General features: G+C 43.1%; 1 protein-coding gene across 8 annotated transcripts in view; it reads left to right on the top strand.

Annotated features, from left to right (window-relative positions):
* The window catches only part of DEPDC5 (DEP domain containing 5, GATOR1 subcomplex subunit), a 150,067-nt gene that overhangs the window by 56,901 nt on the left and 75,666 nt on the right, over window positions 1-17,500 (top strand). For 7 of the 8 annotated variants that reach the window (XM_085858670.1, XM_085858675.1, XM_085858671.1 and 4 more), the window contains 2 exons: window positions 2,024-2,114; window positions 3,900-4,004. In XM_085858670.1, the coding sequence (XP_085714796.1) occupies window positions 2,024-2,114; window positions 3,900-4,004 (196 nt within the window). The remainder of the gene's footprint in view (window positions 1-2,023; window positions 2,115-3,899; window positions 4,005-17,500) is intronic. The other variant, XM_085858669.1, reaches the window with a different exon arrangement.

A 17,500-nucleotide genomic window follows, 5' to 3' on the forward strand; every position in this document is an offset into this window, starting at 1 on the left:
GTGAGCAAGAGCAGAAGAGCAGGCTTTGAGGACACGTGGGCTGATGCCGTCTGGACCGGTTACAGAATCTGACTCGAGGTTTGAAAGCAAGCTCTCCACCTTGTCAGGAGAAAAGGATACAGAGTCCAGGGACAGTTGGGTGCGACTGGGTAAAGTGGGTAGAGATAGTGATGGGTTTAGGACACAAGATTTAGCTGCAAACACCGAATTTCAGTATTCCTGAAATAATCAACCAGACTGACAACTCCTGTGTACATTTATATGTGTAACTAGAGTTTATTGGGGACTGGCACAAAAGGATAGAGTTATGTGCATTCGCCTTTGAGTAGTCGAGGCTGGGTTTGAATCTCAACCCAGCTATAAACTGTCATCCTGGTGTTTTGCATGCAGGACAATTCACCAGTGTGTGCGACATCCAATGGAAGGATGTTGATCTAAAGGACCCATCTGCCAGCACCTATCATTGGTGGATATTTGTTATCCCACATTATACTTTGTGACGAGCAAATGAGTTGTCACTGGCACTCTGGTTGCGACTAAATTCCAAATTCCTGCCACTTTCAGTCGAACATCACCTTGGCCAGCCAATTCATGAAAGATAAGCCAAAAATGTTCCCTGGGCTGACTTCACAAGAAGGTGGGAATAATTGTGCCCTTGAAGTAGACTCGCTGATTGGTTACCATCCTAAGTCAGTTGATTGGCATGCCCATCAACGTCACTCTCACTCGCAACGCGCGTTCATGATCCTGGAGGCCATGCCTGAGTTGCGCTGGAATTCTTGTGAGCTACTAATGCCCTGGGGGCACTTTCTACTTTACAATTTTGGAAGAATGGTAGGTAGCTCTGCAGGTAATTTTGATGTGCAAAACTCTTTCTCTTATTTCTGTCTGCACTTTTCAGCCTGCACTTTGGCCACCTCCCATCTGCCTGAAAGTTGGAAATCTATTACTCCTAGCTAAAAGCAGGGTTCAAAAACAGATCCTTTCAACAACAGAACAACACGCTTATTTCCAATTCTAAGTGAAGTCATGGATTCATCATTGCTGCTGATTTTTGTCGTTCCTGGTTGCAGAAATCCTGATCTTTGACAATCAGTGTGGTTTCCTTCCCAGACACTCAATTCTAACTTTGCTGCTACTCCTCTTTCAGCAATGGTTGGAGGCCCGAAGTCTCAAACAAGAGGTCAGGACCATCTCCCTGGTTATATATTGGGCATTCGACACAGTCTGCCATCTTGCTTTGCTTGCCCAGCTCTGCCCGTGGCACAGAAGGCTGCCTTCATACCTGGATGTCTGACTTCCTCTATTCGGGCACTCAATGCCATGCTATCAATGGAACCCTCTTTTCTACTGTACAAGTGCAGGTTGGAATACCCCAAGGCAGTCTTGGGCTCAGAGATGGTAAAGTGTTATCAATGAATAAATCATTCAAAGTTGTGTTGGCAGTGGAGATGGTAAAGTGTATTTAAATAAATAAATAATGGTTCCAAAAAGCATATATAATCCTGGACAATTCTCATGTAAAAAAATTAATTTTAATGCCCAAATTCCAAATTGTCTCCGATCCCAAAATAATTTTCTGTATCTCGTGTCCAGATGTTATTACATACATGTTCCGAGTGTAAAATAAATGTGTCCAGTCATTTTAGAATAGAGGCTCCGGATGGACTCGAGGACTGACAGACAGGACCCAAAATACAAGCCCCCAGCTGGGTTGACGTCTCCGGTTGGGGGCTAAAAAAGAATTTCTTTAATGATTTGACAATGAATGTGGATGATGATTAATAATTATTTATTCGTTCAATAGCACGAAGCTCTTAGATCGTATATCGTCCTAAAGGAGGGGAATCCCTGCTTGGATATATATATATATATATATATATATATATATATATATATATATATATATATATATATATATATATATATATATATATATATATATATATATATATATATATATATATATATATATATATATATTGGTCATTAATGGATTGTTTTAATTATTTTTATTTTGTAGGTCCAAGTGGGGAGGCTATTCAAATTCACCACCAGACGCGGATGAACACATTGACGCATGAGGACGTCGTTCGCATGGAGGACAATACAAGGTGTTTTCCAAATATTCCTATATAAGTTTGGACATTTATTTTGCATCATTTTGGACTATATTTTCAATTGTCAAATTATACAACACAGTTCTGCTAAGGCAAGTACTTTATATGATTAACTGCTACAAGCAGTATAACATTGTATCGCTGAGAAATAGTTATTCCTTTAGTACATGTATTAGCTTAAAAGTGAGGTAATTAAATTCTGAGAAAGGATTATGCATCAATATTTGTATAGAAAGCTGTCGCCTTCCCTCCCTTATGTTTGTGTCGAAAACCACTTCTCTCTTGAAACCCTTTTAATGTTCCATCCATTGTAACTTGTCTTCTATATGGTTAAAAGGGGAATATGGCATTGCAACACCGAGGAGGCGCTAATTTTGGCTTGAATGTGTGAGCCTCGAACATTAGGAAAGAGTTGGGAGGCGAAGGGGAGGGATTACCCTGAGATTTACAGCCAAACCACCAATCAGTGCGGGGCAGACAGGGCGGGATGTCCGATGTGCCCATATAATGTCTGCGCCTGCATGGTGGGGATTCCCGGTTTGGCTTCACGAGTCTGGGAGAGGTCACATCACGGTCCAGTGAAAATCAAGCCCAATACATGCGGCAATGATAACCAAGCTGTGGGACCAGCACGATTATTTTGCTTCCACCTCTCGCCTGCACAAGAACAGGTTTGCGCTGAACCCCCACCCCAAACTCCCGACCATGCTGCAGAGCTGTCGATTCTGAAAAGAACCTCATGGTACCTGTGCGGTCCGTAACTGGTATTCCCGTCTTGTCCTCATTGTGGTCCATCTGCTGTGGTGTGCTTGACGGCCTATTAAGGATTACTTTATGTAAGGCTCTTCCATCCGAATGCAACTCAGGGAGAGTCTTTCGGAATTGTGAATAGATTTGTATATAAAGTGTTTGCATGTTCCCTGTTCTCCCTCCCCCTTTTCTTGAATACGCACATCAAAGAACTGCATCTCATTTGACTATTTTGAGTCACCATGATTGCAAAGCTGTACAGGTTTATAAGCCCTACAAAGGACAGATTTGGTGAGACGATTGTCGTTCAATACGAAACCCTTCCCTCATCGAGCACAACGAACCGCTCTAAGTAACCATTTTGAGTGGCTCGGTGGGATGAGGCATCTGGTATGTCACTCGATCAATCAATCAACCTTGGATGAATCAAATTGAGCTCTGTAAAGGTGCAATTAAACCCTCGATTCGGCTCGGTGCATCTTGGCTGACGCGAACACCGCAACCCTATATACAAGCAAAGGCCACTGCAGTTCTGTCGTGTGTTGTTTTTTTTGTTTGTTTGTTTGTTTGTTTTTTTTTATCCCCCACCGCGTGGCGGAAGGGGGATATTGTTGTCACCCAGGTCGTCCGGCTGTCCGTACGGGCGTCAACATTTATAGCTGTGAGTGTGATAACTCATAAACTGTTTGCCATATCGATTTGAAATTCGAGTCACACATGTACCACCTAAAAAGGAAGAACGTTATTGATTTTGGGTGTGGCCGGATCCAAGATGGCCGACTGGGGCAGCCATCTTCAAAAAAATGTTTTTTCTAATAAATGGAAAACCGCTGATCTGATTTCAATTATTTTTGGTTACTACGTTCCTCACCCCTGGGGAACTTTTTCGAGATCATGACCAAATGGTGTCCTGTTTCCAATTCACCTCCCTCATTATCTGGAATACGTTTGACCTTTTTCATTCAATGGCGGGGGATTCCTCATCTCTGATGGTATATTTAATTTTGCTGGATCTTCATTTTGACCCAGGAAACCTGCAATGCCAGCGGCTCCAACTCCTACTTCAGCACCTCGAGGGCCCCCAAAAGGATATCCAGCCTCCGCAAAGATGACTACATCGTCTGTGAAAACAAGGTCAGATATCTTGACATTCCCAAACTATGCACCGCAGCTTGTTCTCTCTGACATCCTCCCTAGAATTCAGTCCATACAAGTGCTGAAAAGTGTGGGGGCCAGTACATACCCCTGACAAACTCCAGTAACAACCGGAAATAAGTCGGAGATGGTATCACCACATCTCACAGCCCTCTCAGTACAAGAGTAAGGTTCAGACATCAGATTGATCAGTTTTGGTGGCACCCCACGAAGACCAAGAATCCTCCAGAGGGCATCCCGATTCACTGAATCAAACGCTTTGCAGAGATCAACATAGGCTGCAAGCAGCCCCCACCGAAACTCTCGTCTTCATTCAGTGAGGACTCGAAGAACAAGGATACGGTAAAGCCTGACTGCTCTGGGCGCTGCTGCTCAAGCAGATGGTGGCGATCCGTATCAAGAATTATCCAAGCAAAGACCTTGCCCAGCACTGAGAGCAGCGTCACCCTTCGGTAGTTGTTGGTCTTGGCGCTCACCCTTCCCTTTCCAGAGAGGGACAACAAGACCCCTCTTCCAGTCAGTTGGGATGATGCCTGTGTTCCAGGCAGAGCACAGAACTGCATGCAACGACACGAGTGTAGCATTTCCACCAGCCTTGAGAAGTTCAGCATGGATGCCACAGATTCCTGAAGCTTTACCCCATTTCAACCGGTTCACTGTAGCCTGTGTTTCCACAAGCGAAGGTGGATCACAGTTGATTGGAGGGTCAGCAATAGGGATAGTAACACCCCTGACATCCAACACAACAGCTGGTGGCTCAGCCTGGTTGAGCCGCTCAAAGTAACCAGCCCAGTGGGCCTTCACTTTGGACTCCTCTGTCGAGAGCCCACCATCCTCCATTGCAACTGCAGTGCACTGATGGACAGGCTTGGAGGAAAGCAATGCGCGAATTCCCCTGAAAGCAGGATGAGAATCACTTAACTACAGGTTATGCTCTTCCCCCTCACTGATTCCTCGCACATAGGCCTCATTGCCCACTCTCGGCGCACTTACAATTTTATGCCTCAACTCCCTGAGCTTCTCAGCTCTGCCATTAAGTTTTGCCCTGTGACTATGGTCAATGGTATCCAGTGATCCTTGAGAGACAAATTTCTTCTTCACCCTCCGGTGAGTTCCAAGCCATCCACCGGCAACATCAAGGATGGTTGGCTTGAAGGCACCCCACAACTCTTCAGGACCTCCCAAAGCACCCAGACCACTCAAATCCCCACTCATCCTGTTTGCAAACTCCACAACTACCCTCTAATCCTTGAGCTTGCCAACATCCAGCCGAGGCTGGGATGGTACCATTCTCCCACATTTAAGCTGTAACTTCAGAGTTGCTACAACAACCCAGTGGTCAGAATGGAGGAATTGAGCATTCCAGAAGACCATGCAGTTCTGGATCATCCTCCAGTGACCATCAACGAGTACGTGGTCAGTCTCCTTTGCCACACCTCCAGCGTTGGAATATCAAGTCCAACGATGAGCCTGTGGGTGCTGAATCCATGAACCAGCCACCCAAAATACATGATTTCTTGCAAAGTCAAGGAACCTCGTGTTATTCTGGTTCATAGTTCCTGACCCATGGAGACCAACACATGTCTGTAGCCTGGTGTTGGCTTAGTGGTTAGGGTGACTGGCTTGGGATCCTAGGGTCCTGAGTTCAAGCCCCGTCGGCCGCTGAATTAATACACCAGGGGGTTGACTCAGCCTGTCATCCTTCCGATGTTGGCAAAATGAGTACCAGTTCCTGTGTGTGTACTGGTAGAGGGGCACTGCATCAGCGACACAGTTGCGTGTCAAGAAATGATAGCTACCCCGGCAGCTAAGCTGCCATACGACCACCAACACATGTCTCATAATCATCCCGATCAGTTCCAGTCGATGCATTGAAATCTCCCAAGACTAGAAGAGTGTCTCGCTTGGGGCACTGATCAACCACAGACTCGTGCGTGGCATAGAATGCGTCCTTCACGGTGAGATCACTCGCCTCAGTCGGAGCATAGACGGAGACCAGGGAAACGACACCCAAGAAGTGATGAATCCTTCATCTCATAATACGCTCGTTGACCGGTGTTACCTCAATTAACATTGCAATCACCTTATTGGACACAGCTACAGCAACTCCTTGGACATGGTAACTATCAGAATGACCACACCAATAGCAGGTGTAACCACCCACTATGATCTCACCACTGAACCTCAGAGCGTGCTGCCATACCAATATTCAAACGATTGAGGTCAGATGATGAGAGAGGTGATCATCCTCTCTTAGGGATAGGACATTCCAGGCACTCACCCGAAGGAACCCCCTCAGGTTAACCCAAGGAGACACCGTCTGGTTGACGACACCTCAGCACCAGCCTGATGCACACCACCACAATTCAACCCGGAAACATTACCCCATGTATTTCCTCATATCATCAAAGGGTGGGGGGGGGGTCCCGAAGGCTTTGCCCCAATCCCATCATCCCTTTAAGCTTCCCTGCAAAGGGCATCTGCACAAGAGGTACTCCCATGGAGTGGGTTTTCCGTTTTCTTTGCGTTTTTTGTGTGTTTTGCGGAGCGAATTGTTTTACGGTGGCCGCAGGGTAAATCCTGCCCCCAACCTTCCAACAAAAGTAACCCAACTGCAGGAGGACCTCCACAGACGCATATAACTCAACTGCAGGAGGACCTCCACAGACGCATATAACCCAACTGCAGGAGGACCTCCACAGACACAGTTTGGCACTAGAAATGGATGGCCGTTGGCTCACAAGGAGCTCCTCCGCCCTGTGACACTCCAAATTGAGGCCAAATGACACTCCAAATTGAGGCCAAATGACACTTGTTTGCTCTGACACTCCAAATTGAGCTCAAGTGCATCCAATTTCCTTTCATCATCCTTGAGATGTCTCTGCAACTACATTGGAGTCCACCTGTGGCCAATTCCATTGATTGGACATAATTTAGAAAGAAACATGCCTTTCTATATTGGGTCTCACAGTTGACAGTGCATGTCAGAGTGGAAACTCTTCCATGAAGTCCAAGGATCTGTCCGTAGAACTCCGAGATAGAATTGTTTGGAGGCATAAATCTTGGGAAGGGTATAAAATAATTTCTAGAGTGTTCAAAGTTCTCAAGAGCACAGTGAGCTCCATCATTAGGAAAATCAGGAAATTGAACAAATATGGAACTACCTGGAGCTGGCGGTCTGACCAAACTGGGCAACTGAGCAAGAAGGACCTTTCTCAATAACCCAATGACCACTCTGACAGAACAACAGAGTTCCTTGGTTGAGATTGGAGAATCTGCCGGAAGGACAACTCTTTGGCCTGAATGCAAAGTGCTACGTCTGGCGGAAACCGAGCACAGCTCATCACCCATCTTACACAATCCCTACCATGAAGCATTGTGGTGGCAGCATCATGCTATGGGGATGCTTTTTGGTAGCACGGCAGGGATTACAAGTGAGACTTGTAAGGATAGAGGGAAGAATGAATGGAGCCAAATACATACAAATCCTTGAGGAGAACTTGCTTCAGCGTGCAAAAGACCTTAGACTGCTGCGAAGATTTACGTTCCAACAGGACAATCCATCCATCCATTGGGACCATACTCTGTGCAGAGCGTTGGTGCTGCCTAAGCAGTCTCTTTGGCTATCGGGCACAATCCTGGATGGGTCGCCACTCCGACACAGGATACCAGCAAGCTGGCACTCATTTTGCTGACATCAGAAGGATTACAAGCAAAGTCAACCCCACCTGGTATTAATTCAACAGTGAAGGAGGATTTAAACTCAGGATTATAGGATCCAAAGCCCACCACCATAACCATTAAGCCAACACCAGGCACAACAGGACAATGACCCCAAGTCTACAGCCAAAGCAACACTGGAATGGCTTAAGAACAAGAACCTGAAAGTCCTTGAGTGGCTCAGCCAAAGCCCAGACTTGAATCCCATTGAGAATCTGTGGAATGACTTGAAGATTGCTGTTCACCGACGCTCCCCATCCAACTTGTCAGAGCTTGAGCAAATCCGCAAGGAAGAAAGGGAGAAAATCCCCAAATCCAGATGTGCAAAGCTGATACAGAACATACCCAAGAAGACTCGAAGCTGTAATCGCTGCCAAAGGCACTTCTACAAAGTATTGACTGAAAGGGGTTGAATACTTATTGACACAAGACATTTCAGCTTTTCATTTTTAATTAATTTGTAAAAATTCTAAAAACACGTTTTCACTTTGTCATTATGGGATTAGTGACAAAAAATGTATGTTTGGATTATGTTTGGATTAGTGACAAAAAATTTAAATTCAATCCATTTTAAATTCAGGCTGTAACAACAAAATGTGACAAAAGTTGAGTGGTGTGAATACTTTCTGAAGGTATTGTTTTTCTGTGCAGTGTCTGTCACGTCATGTCACTGAAATAGTCCCTCAAACTGTTGTGAAATTGTACCAAACTTCGGATCTGCACCTACTGCTCCCATGTGGATGTCCGAAGGGTTTTTTTTTTCTTCTTTTTTCTCAACTTAAGTCTTCAACCTCAAGTGCTGATAAAAATGTAATGTCACGAATATTACAAATAAATTTGTGCAAAAGAAGTGTTTGTTTTATGATTGGTGTAAATCATGACAACACATCAACTCATGTACAGTCATTATCCTCAGTTAAAACATTCCTATGTCTCTGTTGCAATGTGTGGTGAGGTGAGCGTAGCAAGCTGATTCATGCTAATTTCATAATATGTGTCAGCATAAGCATGATGCAATTACTGTAATTAAAGAGGCAGTGTCGTGTGAAGTGTTGAGAAAGCTGTTGTCCTCCCCTGCCCAATTGTTTGTGTCTCGGCAAATTTTCCCCCCTCGCGACACTTTGCAACGTCCTCCATGAATGATCTTTCTTTGTATTTTTCCACTCTACTCAGAGCATAGGCAAACTGTGCAGAAATCCCCATCTCTATCAGATAAGGGACTTTGTCACACGCTGGGAGTAAGGTGTGATGTCTGCGGCGCCCATCTGCATGCACAATGGGGATCCACTCTGCCCAACCAAAATTAATAAAACACCTGAAGCGATGTATCTCGTTCTGGTGGTTAGCGATCTCTCTCCTGGTGGTTGATGCTCGATGTGGGTTCCTGGCTGGCATGTTCTCCATTCACTGGTGCTCTTCGCTGTGCATGGCTGAAGGGTTGTTCCTGGTGGTGGTTCGTGGTTCCACAAAGCCAGTGGATGGAACTGCCCACAAGATGAGATATCCTTACCCTATTTTAGCTTTAATTTGAACCAAGCCTGTTACCCTATGCTGGTTATGAATCAGGCAACTTTGCCCTAAAAATTGATGAATATGAGAATTGATCATAAACCCTATGCCAGTGCACAGATCATGTTAAAGCTTTACCTCTGTATCCCCCCCCTTTTCCACAATGAAAACGTACTTCTTTGTCTCCCCCCCCCACCACCCCTCCACTTGAACCAATTGTCACGCGAAGCCTTACTTCAATCTCAGAACCCTCCCCTCCTCCCAACCGCCCTCATGATTATAACAATATCTATTTATACCAGCAAATGCCACCCGTCGCTTCGCTGACGGGAAAACTGGGGAGGGGGAAGATAAAGAGGGGTGGGGGGAGAGTGAGTTAGGGAAGGCAGCGAGAGGTGAGAGGAAGGGAAGGCACACGTGTGGTGGAGCGTCAATTACGATTCATACTGTCTCACCAAAATGATTCTGCATGGAATAACAGTGAAGATGGAAACAAAATAATGTCGGAAATCCATTTTCTGCCGATCATACTATATATACCACCCAGAGACAAACACCGCCCTGACACATCCGGAGACAAACTCCCATCCAGACACGTCCGGAGATAAATACCATCCGGACACATCTGGAGACAAACCCCGCCTGGACATAACCATCATCCAGACACATATGCAGATAACTCCCGTTCAGACATAAACACCACCCGGATACGTTCGGAGCCAAGCTGTCCGGAGATAAACACCACCCGGACATGTCCCGAGACAAACTCCCATCCAGACATAAACACTGCTCAGGCACGTCCGGAGACAAACTCCCGTCAAGACACATCCGGAGATAAATACCATCTGGACTCGTCTGGAGACAAACCCCGCACGGACATAACCACCGTCCAGACACAAATGGGGATAACCACCGTCCAGACATAACGACCATCCGGTTTCGTCCAGAGACAGAGAGAGGGTGAGGGGAAGGGGAGTTATCAGAGAATATGTGATGCTTTGTGAGCAACACACATGCACCACACCCGCACCACATATGCACCACACACACACCACACACAAACACACACACGCTTGGCCGATATCAGCAGTTTTTCGGGAATCAGTAAGTTGGAGTCAGTATGATTACCAACTACAGTTCGTACTGTATCCAACCAAAAAAACCTTGAGTGGCTTTCACTGAAAAATGTTTCATTTATATCGACGTTTCAGGGAAATGTTCACAAACATTAATCTTTATAAACAGCTGCGTGTGAGGAGTGGAAAAAATTGGCTCTGTAATTTAGACAATACGTTAATACGGCAAACGGCTCAGAAATCGGGCGTTATCAAATATATTTTGCTTTGCAACTCACAAAGGGAAGCGTATAACCTTTGTAAAGCAAATCCAACTAGAACTGCCACTTTATAACTGCTGGCAGTGATGACCGGGTACCCAGTCCGTCCGCCTTTGACACAACTGACACAACGTGAGACTTAAATCATAGTCGCAAAGTTTCGCATTTATCGGATAAGCGGTGCCAGAGAAAACATTATTTAATGGTGATACAAACACAGGCCTGCTTCGAGACGGCGCGGAACAGACGAGTTACGAACCGGGCAGCACAAAGCGTTCAATTTCCTTATTACTGGCGACCAGATTCAAATAATTAAATAATTCTGGCTGCCAAACCACACGGCCGATCAGGTTGAAATTTTAAACTTTTGTTTCCCATGTAGCCTAAATTATAAATATGAAGTTTCGCATATAGAGAAGTAGTGGTTCCAGAGTAAACATGAATTAATATTTATCCTTCAATCTAAGATGGCGGCCAAACCATGTGACTTGTGACCTCATAATTTTTACCATGTATGCAGATATCATGGAGGATGACAGACGCAAATTTTCGCTTCGATAGGTTAAGCAGTTCCAGAGAAAACATTATTTACTATTTTTCTTAAATTCAACATGGCTGCCAAACCATGTGACCTATCAATTAGAAATTAACAAACTTGTATTCCCTACTCATGTGCAATAGGGGTGTGAAGTTTCCCCTTGATCAGATCAGGTGTTCTGGAGAAGAAGATGTTTGAAGGTTTTAAGGTAAATTCAAGATGGCCGCCAAACCATGTGACCAATGAAGAACAAATTAACAAACTTGAGAAAGGACCTCATGGGGAATATATGTGTGAAGATTCGGCTTAATCTGTCTTGCCTTTCTGGAGAAGAAGATTTTTAAAATTTATTCATTTTCAATCCAAGATGGCTGACGAACCATGTGACCTATGACATCAGAAATTTATATTCTGCTTCCAACTGGGTATTGGAACACGTTTGTAAAGTTTCGTGTTAATCGGTAAAGGTGCGTTTTTCTATCCAAGATGGCCGCCAAACCATGTAACGTGTGATGTCATAATTTTTACCATGCGTGCATACACGATGGTAGATGATAATTAGAAATTTTCCATTCGTTTGGTTCAGCGGTTCCAGAGAAAACATTATTTAATATTTTTCTTAAATCCAAGATGGCGGCCAAACCGTCTAACGTATCAATTCGAAATTAACAAACTTATATCGGCTACGTGTCCCGAATATAGTTCTGAAATCTCCCCTTCATCCGACCAGCGCTTCTGGAGAAGAAGATGTTTGAAGGTTTTAGGGTTTTTTCAAGATGGCCGCCGAACCATGTGACCGATCAAGAACAAATTAACAAACTTGAGAAAGGACCTCATGGGGAATATATGTGTGAAGTTTCCTCTTCATCTGTCTTGCCCTTCTGGAGAAGAAGATTTTTAAAATTTATTCATTTTCAATCCAAGATGGCTGCCGAACCTTGTGACCGAGGATATCATAAATGTAATTTCTGCTTTCCATCATCGACCTGAACAAGTGTATGAAGTTTCGTGTAAATCGGATAAGGTCTATTTTTCTATCCAAGATGGCCGCCAAACCATGTGACTTCTGAGGTAAAATTTTTTTACCATGTATGCAGACTTGAGGGAGGAAGGCACTTGCAAATTTTTGCTTCGATGGCTTATGAAATTCCAGAGAAAACATTATTTAATATTTTTCTTAAATCCAACATGGCGGCCAAACCATGTGACCTATCACTTCGAAATTAACAAACTTGCATCGCATACATGTCCCGAATATAGTTCTGAAATCTCGACTTCATTGGACCAGCGCTTCTGGAGAAGAAGATGTTTGAAGGTTTTAGGGTTTTTTCAAGATGGCCGCCAAACCATGTGACGTATCAACAACAAATTAACAAACTTGAAAGAGGACCTCAGGGAGAATGTGCGTGTTAAGTTTCGCCGCAATCTGCACAGCCGTTCTGGAGAAGAAGATTTTTAAAAAAACACTAAAAAACAAGATGGCGGCCGAATTACGTCATCGATGACGTCAAAAAAAACATTTTTGACGATGAATTTTGGTGTAGATGACGCTCAGAATTTTTCAGATTTTTCCTATATGGCGTTCTACTTGACGAATTTTCACCGGTATATCGCTTCACCTATGACGTCACGAAAAATCACACGTGTTCCCCATAGGGAGCTTAGTAAAATGTATCAAACAAAAAATTTTTCCATTGCACGGTTTCCGAGATACAGATGTCCAAAGTTTATCGCTTTTTTCAAGATGGCGACCGTACCACGTGACCAATGACGTCATAATTATAACGTGATTGTGCTATCAAAAAAGATACATACTATGGTGAAAATTTCCTGTCGATCGGACTTAGTGTTCCAGAGAAAATGATTTTTAAAGCGAAAAAGGGTGCAAAACGCCGGCGGAAAAATAATAATAATAACTAGAACTGCCACTTTATAACTGCTGGCAGTGATGACCGGGTACCCAGTCCGTCCGCCTTTGATACAACATGGGACTTTCTGCAGATGACAGTCGCAAAGTTTCGCATTCATCGGGAAAGTGGTTCCAGAAAAAACATTATTGAAGAGTGATACAAACAGAGGCCTGCTTCGATATGGCATGGGACTGAAGAGCAACGAACCGGGCAGCACAAAGCGTTCAATTTCCTTATTACTGGCGAACAGATTCAAATAATTAAATAATTCTGGCTGCGAAACCGCGTGACCGATCAGGTTGAAATTTTAAACTTTTGTTACGCATGTAGGCTAAATTACAAACGTGAAGTTTCATATATATAGAAGCAGCGGTTCCAGAGTAAACATTAATTAATATTTATCCTTCAATCCAAGATGGCGGCCAAAGCATGTGACGTATGATGTCATAATTTTCACCACATGTGCAAACACGATCGCAGACAATAAGTGCAAATTTTCGCTTCGCTAGGTTAAGCAGTTCCAGAGAAAACATTATTTAATATTTTTCTTAAAACCAACATGGCTGCCAAACCCTGGGCCCAATCCCGTGGAAATTTCATACCCTCATTCCGCATGACTGTTCCACCATAAATGTGATGTTTCACATTTATTGATGCAGTAGTTCCAGAGTAAACATTAATTAATATTTTTCCTTCAATCAACTATGGCTGCCAAACGTTGCGTCGTACCTCAAAAGGGGGTGAGAACTTTTTATTCGTCATGGAGAGGCGGTCATAGTGGTGGAGGTTGGCCTGGATCTTTTCAATAGTTTCGGAGAAAAAGACGTATAAAGATATTATTTTTCAATCCAAGATGGCTGACGAACCATGTGACCTATGACATCACAAATTTATATTCTGCTTCCAACTGGGTATTGGAACAGGTTTGTGAAGTTTCGTGTAAATCGGTAAAGGTGCGTTTTTCTATCCAAGATGGCCACCAAACCATGTGACATATGACGTCATAATTTTTACCACGCGTGCACACACGATGGTAGATGATAATTCCAAACTTTCGATTCGTTAGGTTAAGTAGTTCCAGAGAAAACATTATTTAATATTTTTCTTAAATCCAACATGGCGGCCAAACCGTGACACGTATCAATTCAAAATTAACAAACTTATATCAACTACGTGTCCCGAATATAGTTCTGAAATCTCGCCTTCATCGGACCAGCACTTCTGGAGAAGAAGATGTTTGAAGGTTTTAGGGTTTTTTCAAGATGGCCGCCAAACCATGTGACCGATCAAGAACAAATTAACAAACTTGAGAAAGGACCTCATGAGGAATATATGTGTGAAGTTTCGTCTTCATCTGTCTTGCCCTTCTGGAGAAGAAGATTTTTAAAATTTATTCATTTTCAATCCAAGATGGCTGCCGAACCTTGTGACCTATGATATCATAAATTTAAATTCTGCTTTCCATCGTCGACCCGAACAAGTGTGTGAAGTTTCGCGTAAATCGGATAAAGTCTATTTTTCTATCCAAGATGGCCGCCAAACCATGTGACTTCTGAGGTAAAAATGTTTTGCCATGTATGCAGACTTGAGCGAGGAAGGCACTTGCAAATTTTCGCTTCGATGGCTTATGAAATACCAGAGAAAACATTATTTAATATTTTTCTTAAATCCAACATGGCGGCCAAACCATGTGACCTATCACTTTGAAATTAACAAACTTGCATCGCATACATGTCACGAATATAGTCGTGAAATCTCGCCTTCATTGGACCAGCGCTTCTGGAGAAGAAGATGTTTGAAGGTTTTAGGGTTTTTTCAAGATGGCCGCCAAACCATGTGACGTATCAACAACAAATTAACAAACTTGAAAGAGGACCTCAGGGGGAATGTGCGTGTAAAGTTTCGCCTCAATCTGCATAGCCGTTCTGGAGAAGAAGATTTAAAAAAAAAAAACACTAAAAACAAGATGGCGGCCGAATTACGTCATCAATGACGTCAATAAAAACATTTTCGTCAGTGATTTTTGGCGTAGATGATGCTCAGAATTTTTCAGATTTTTCCCATATGGCGTTCTACTTGACGAATTTTCACCGGTATATCGCTTCACCTATGACGTCACGAAAAATCACACGTGTTCCCCATAGGGAGCTTAGTAAAATGTATCAAGCGAAAAATTTTTCCATTGCACGGTTTCCGAGATACAGATGTCCAAAGTTTATCGCTTTTTTCAAGATGGCGACCGTACCACGTGACCAATGACGTCATAATTATAACGTGATTGTGCTATCAAAAAAGATACATACTATGGTGAAAATTTCCCGTCGATCGGACTTCGTGTTCCAGAGAAAATGATTTTTAAAGCGAAAAAGGGTGCAAAATGCCGGCGGAAAAAGAAAAATAATAATAAACAGAAGAAAAACAATAGGGTACCCTGTACTCACAGGGTACCCTAACTAGAACTGCCACTTTATAACTGCTGGCAGTGATGACCGGGTACCCAGTCCGTCCGCCTTTGATACAACATGGGACTTTCTGCAGATGACAGTCGCAAAGTTTCGCATTCATCGGGAAAGTGGTTCCAGAAAAAACATTATTGAAGAGTGATACAAACAGAGGCCTGCTTCGATATGGCATGGGACTGAAGAGCAACGAACCGGGCAGCACAAAGCGTTCAATTTCCTTATTACTGGCGAACAGATTCAAATAATTAAATAATTCTGGCTGCGAAACCGCGTGACCGATCAGGTTGAAATTTTAAACTTTTGTTACGCATGTAGGCTATATTACAAACGTGAAGTTTCATATATATAGAAGCAGTGGTTCCAGAGTAAACATTAATTAATATTTATCCTTCAATCCAAGATGGCGGCCAAAGCATGTGACGTATGATGTCATAATTTTCACCACATGTGCAAACACGATCGCAGACGATAAGTGCAAATTTTCGCTTCGCGAGGTTAAGCAGTTCCAGAGAAAACATTATTTAATATTTTTCTTAAAACCAACATGGCTGCCAAACCCTGGGCCCAATCCCGTGGAAATTTCATACCCTCATTCCGCATGACTGTTCCACCATAAATGTGATGTTTCACATTTATTGATGCAGTAGTTCCAGAGTAAACATTAATTAATATTTTTCCTTCAATCAACTATGGCTGCCAAACGTTGCGTCGTACTTCAAAAGGGGGTGAGAACTTTTTATTCGTCATGGAGAGGCGGTCATAGTGGTGGAGGTTGGCCTGGATCTGTTCAATGGTTTCGGAGAAAAAGACGTATAAAGATATTATTTTTCAATCCAAGATGGCTGACGAACCATGTGACCTATGACATCACAAATTTATATTCTGCTTCCAACTGGGTATTGGAACAGGTTTGTGAAGTTTCGTGTAAATCGGTAAAGGTGCGTTTTTCTATCCAAGATGGCCACCAAACCATGTGACATATGACGTCATACTTTTTACCACGCGTGCACACACGATGGTAGATGATAATTCCAAACTTTCGATTCATTAGGTTAAGTGGTTCCAGAGAAAACATTATTTAATATTTTTCTTAAATCCAACATGGCGGCCAAACCGTGTGACGTATCAATTCAAAATTAACAAACTTATATCAACTACGTGTCCCGAATATAGTTCTGAAATCTCGCCTTCATCGGACCAGCGCTTCTGGAGAAGAAGATGTTTGAAGGTTTTAGGATTTTTTCAAGATGGCCGCCAAACCATGTGACCGATCAAGAACAAATTAACAAACTTGAGAAAGGACCTCATGAGGAATATATGTATGAAGTATCGTCTTCATCTGTCTTTCTCTTCTGGAGAAGAAGATTTTTAAAATTTATTCATTTTCAATCCAAGATGGCTGCCGAACCTTGTGACCTATGATATCATAAATTTAAATTCTGCTTTCCATCGTCGATCCGAACAAGTGTGTGAAGTTTCGTGTAAATCGGATAAAGTCTATTTTTCTATCCAAGATGGCCGCCAAACCATGTAACTTCTGAGGTAAAAATTTTTTGCCATGTATGCAGACTTGAGCGAGGAAGGCACTTGCAAATTTTCGCTTCGATGGCTTATGAAATACCAGAGAAAACATTATTTAATATTTTTCTTAAATCCAACATGGCGGCCAAACCATGTGACCTATCACTTTGAAATTAACAAACTTGCATCGCATACATGTCAAGAATATAGTCGTGAAATCTCGCCTTCATTGGACCAGCGCTTCTGGAGAAGAAGATGTTTGAAGGTTTTAGGGTTTTTTCAAGATGGCTGCCAAACCATGTGACGTATCAACAACAAATTAACAAACTTGAAAGAGGACCTCAGGGGGAATGTGCGTGTAAAGTTTCGCCTCAATCTGCATAGCCGTTCTGGAGAAGAAGATTTTTTTAAAAAAAACACTAAAAACAAGATGGCGGCCGAATTACGTCATCGATGACGTCAATAAAAACATTTTCATC

The sequence above is a fragment of the Eptatretus burgeri genome, chromosome 16 (genome assembly GCF_056783735.1).
Source record: "Eptatretus burgeri isolate ZD-2024b chromosome 16, Ebu_testis_v1, whole genome shotgun sequence".
Lineage (NCBI taxonomy): Eukaryota > Metazoa > Chordata > Myxini > Myxiniformes > Myxinidae > Eptatretus > Eptatretus burgeri.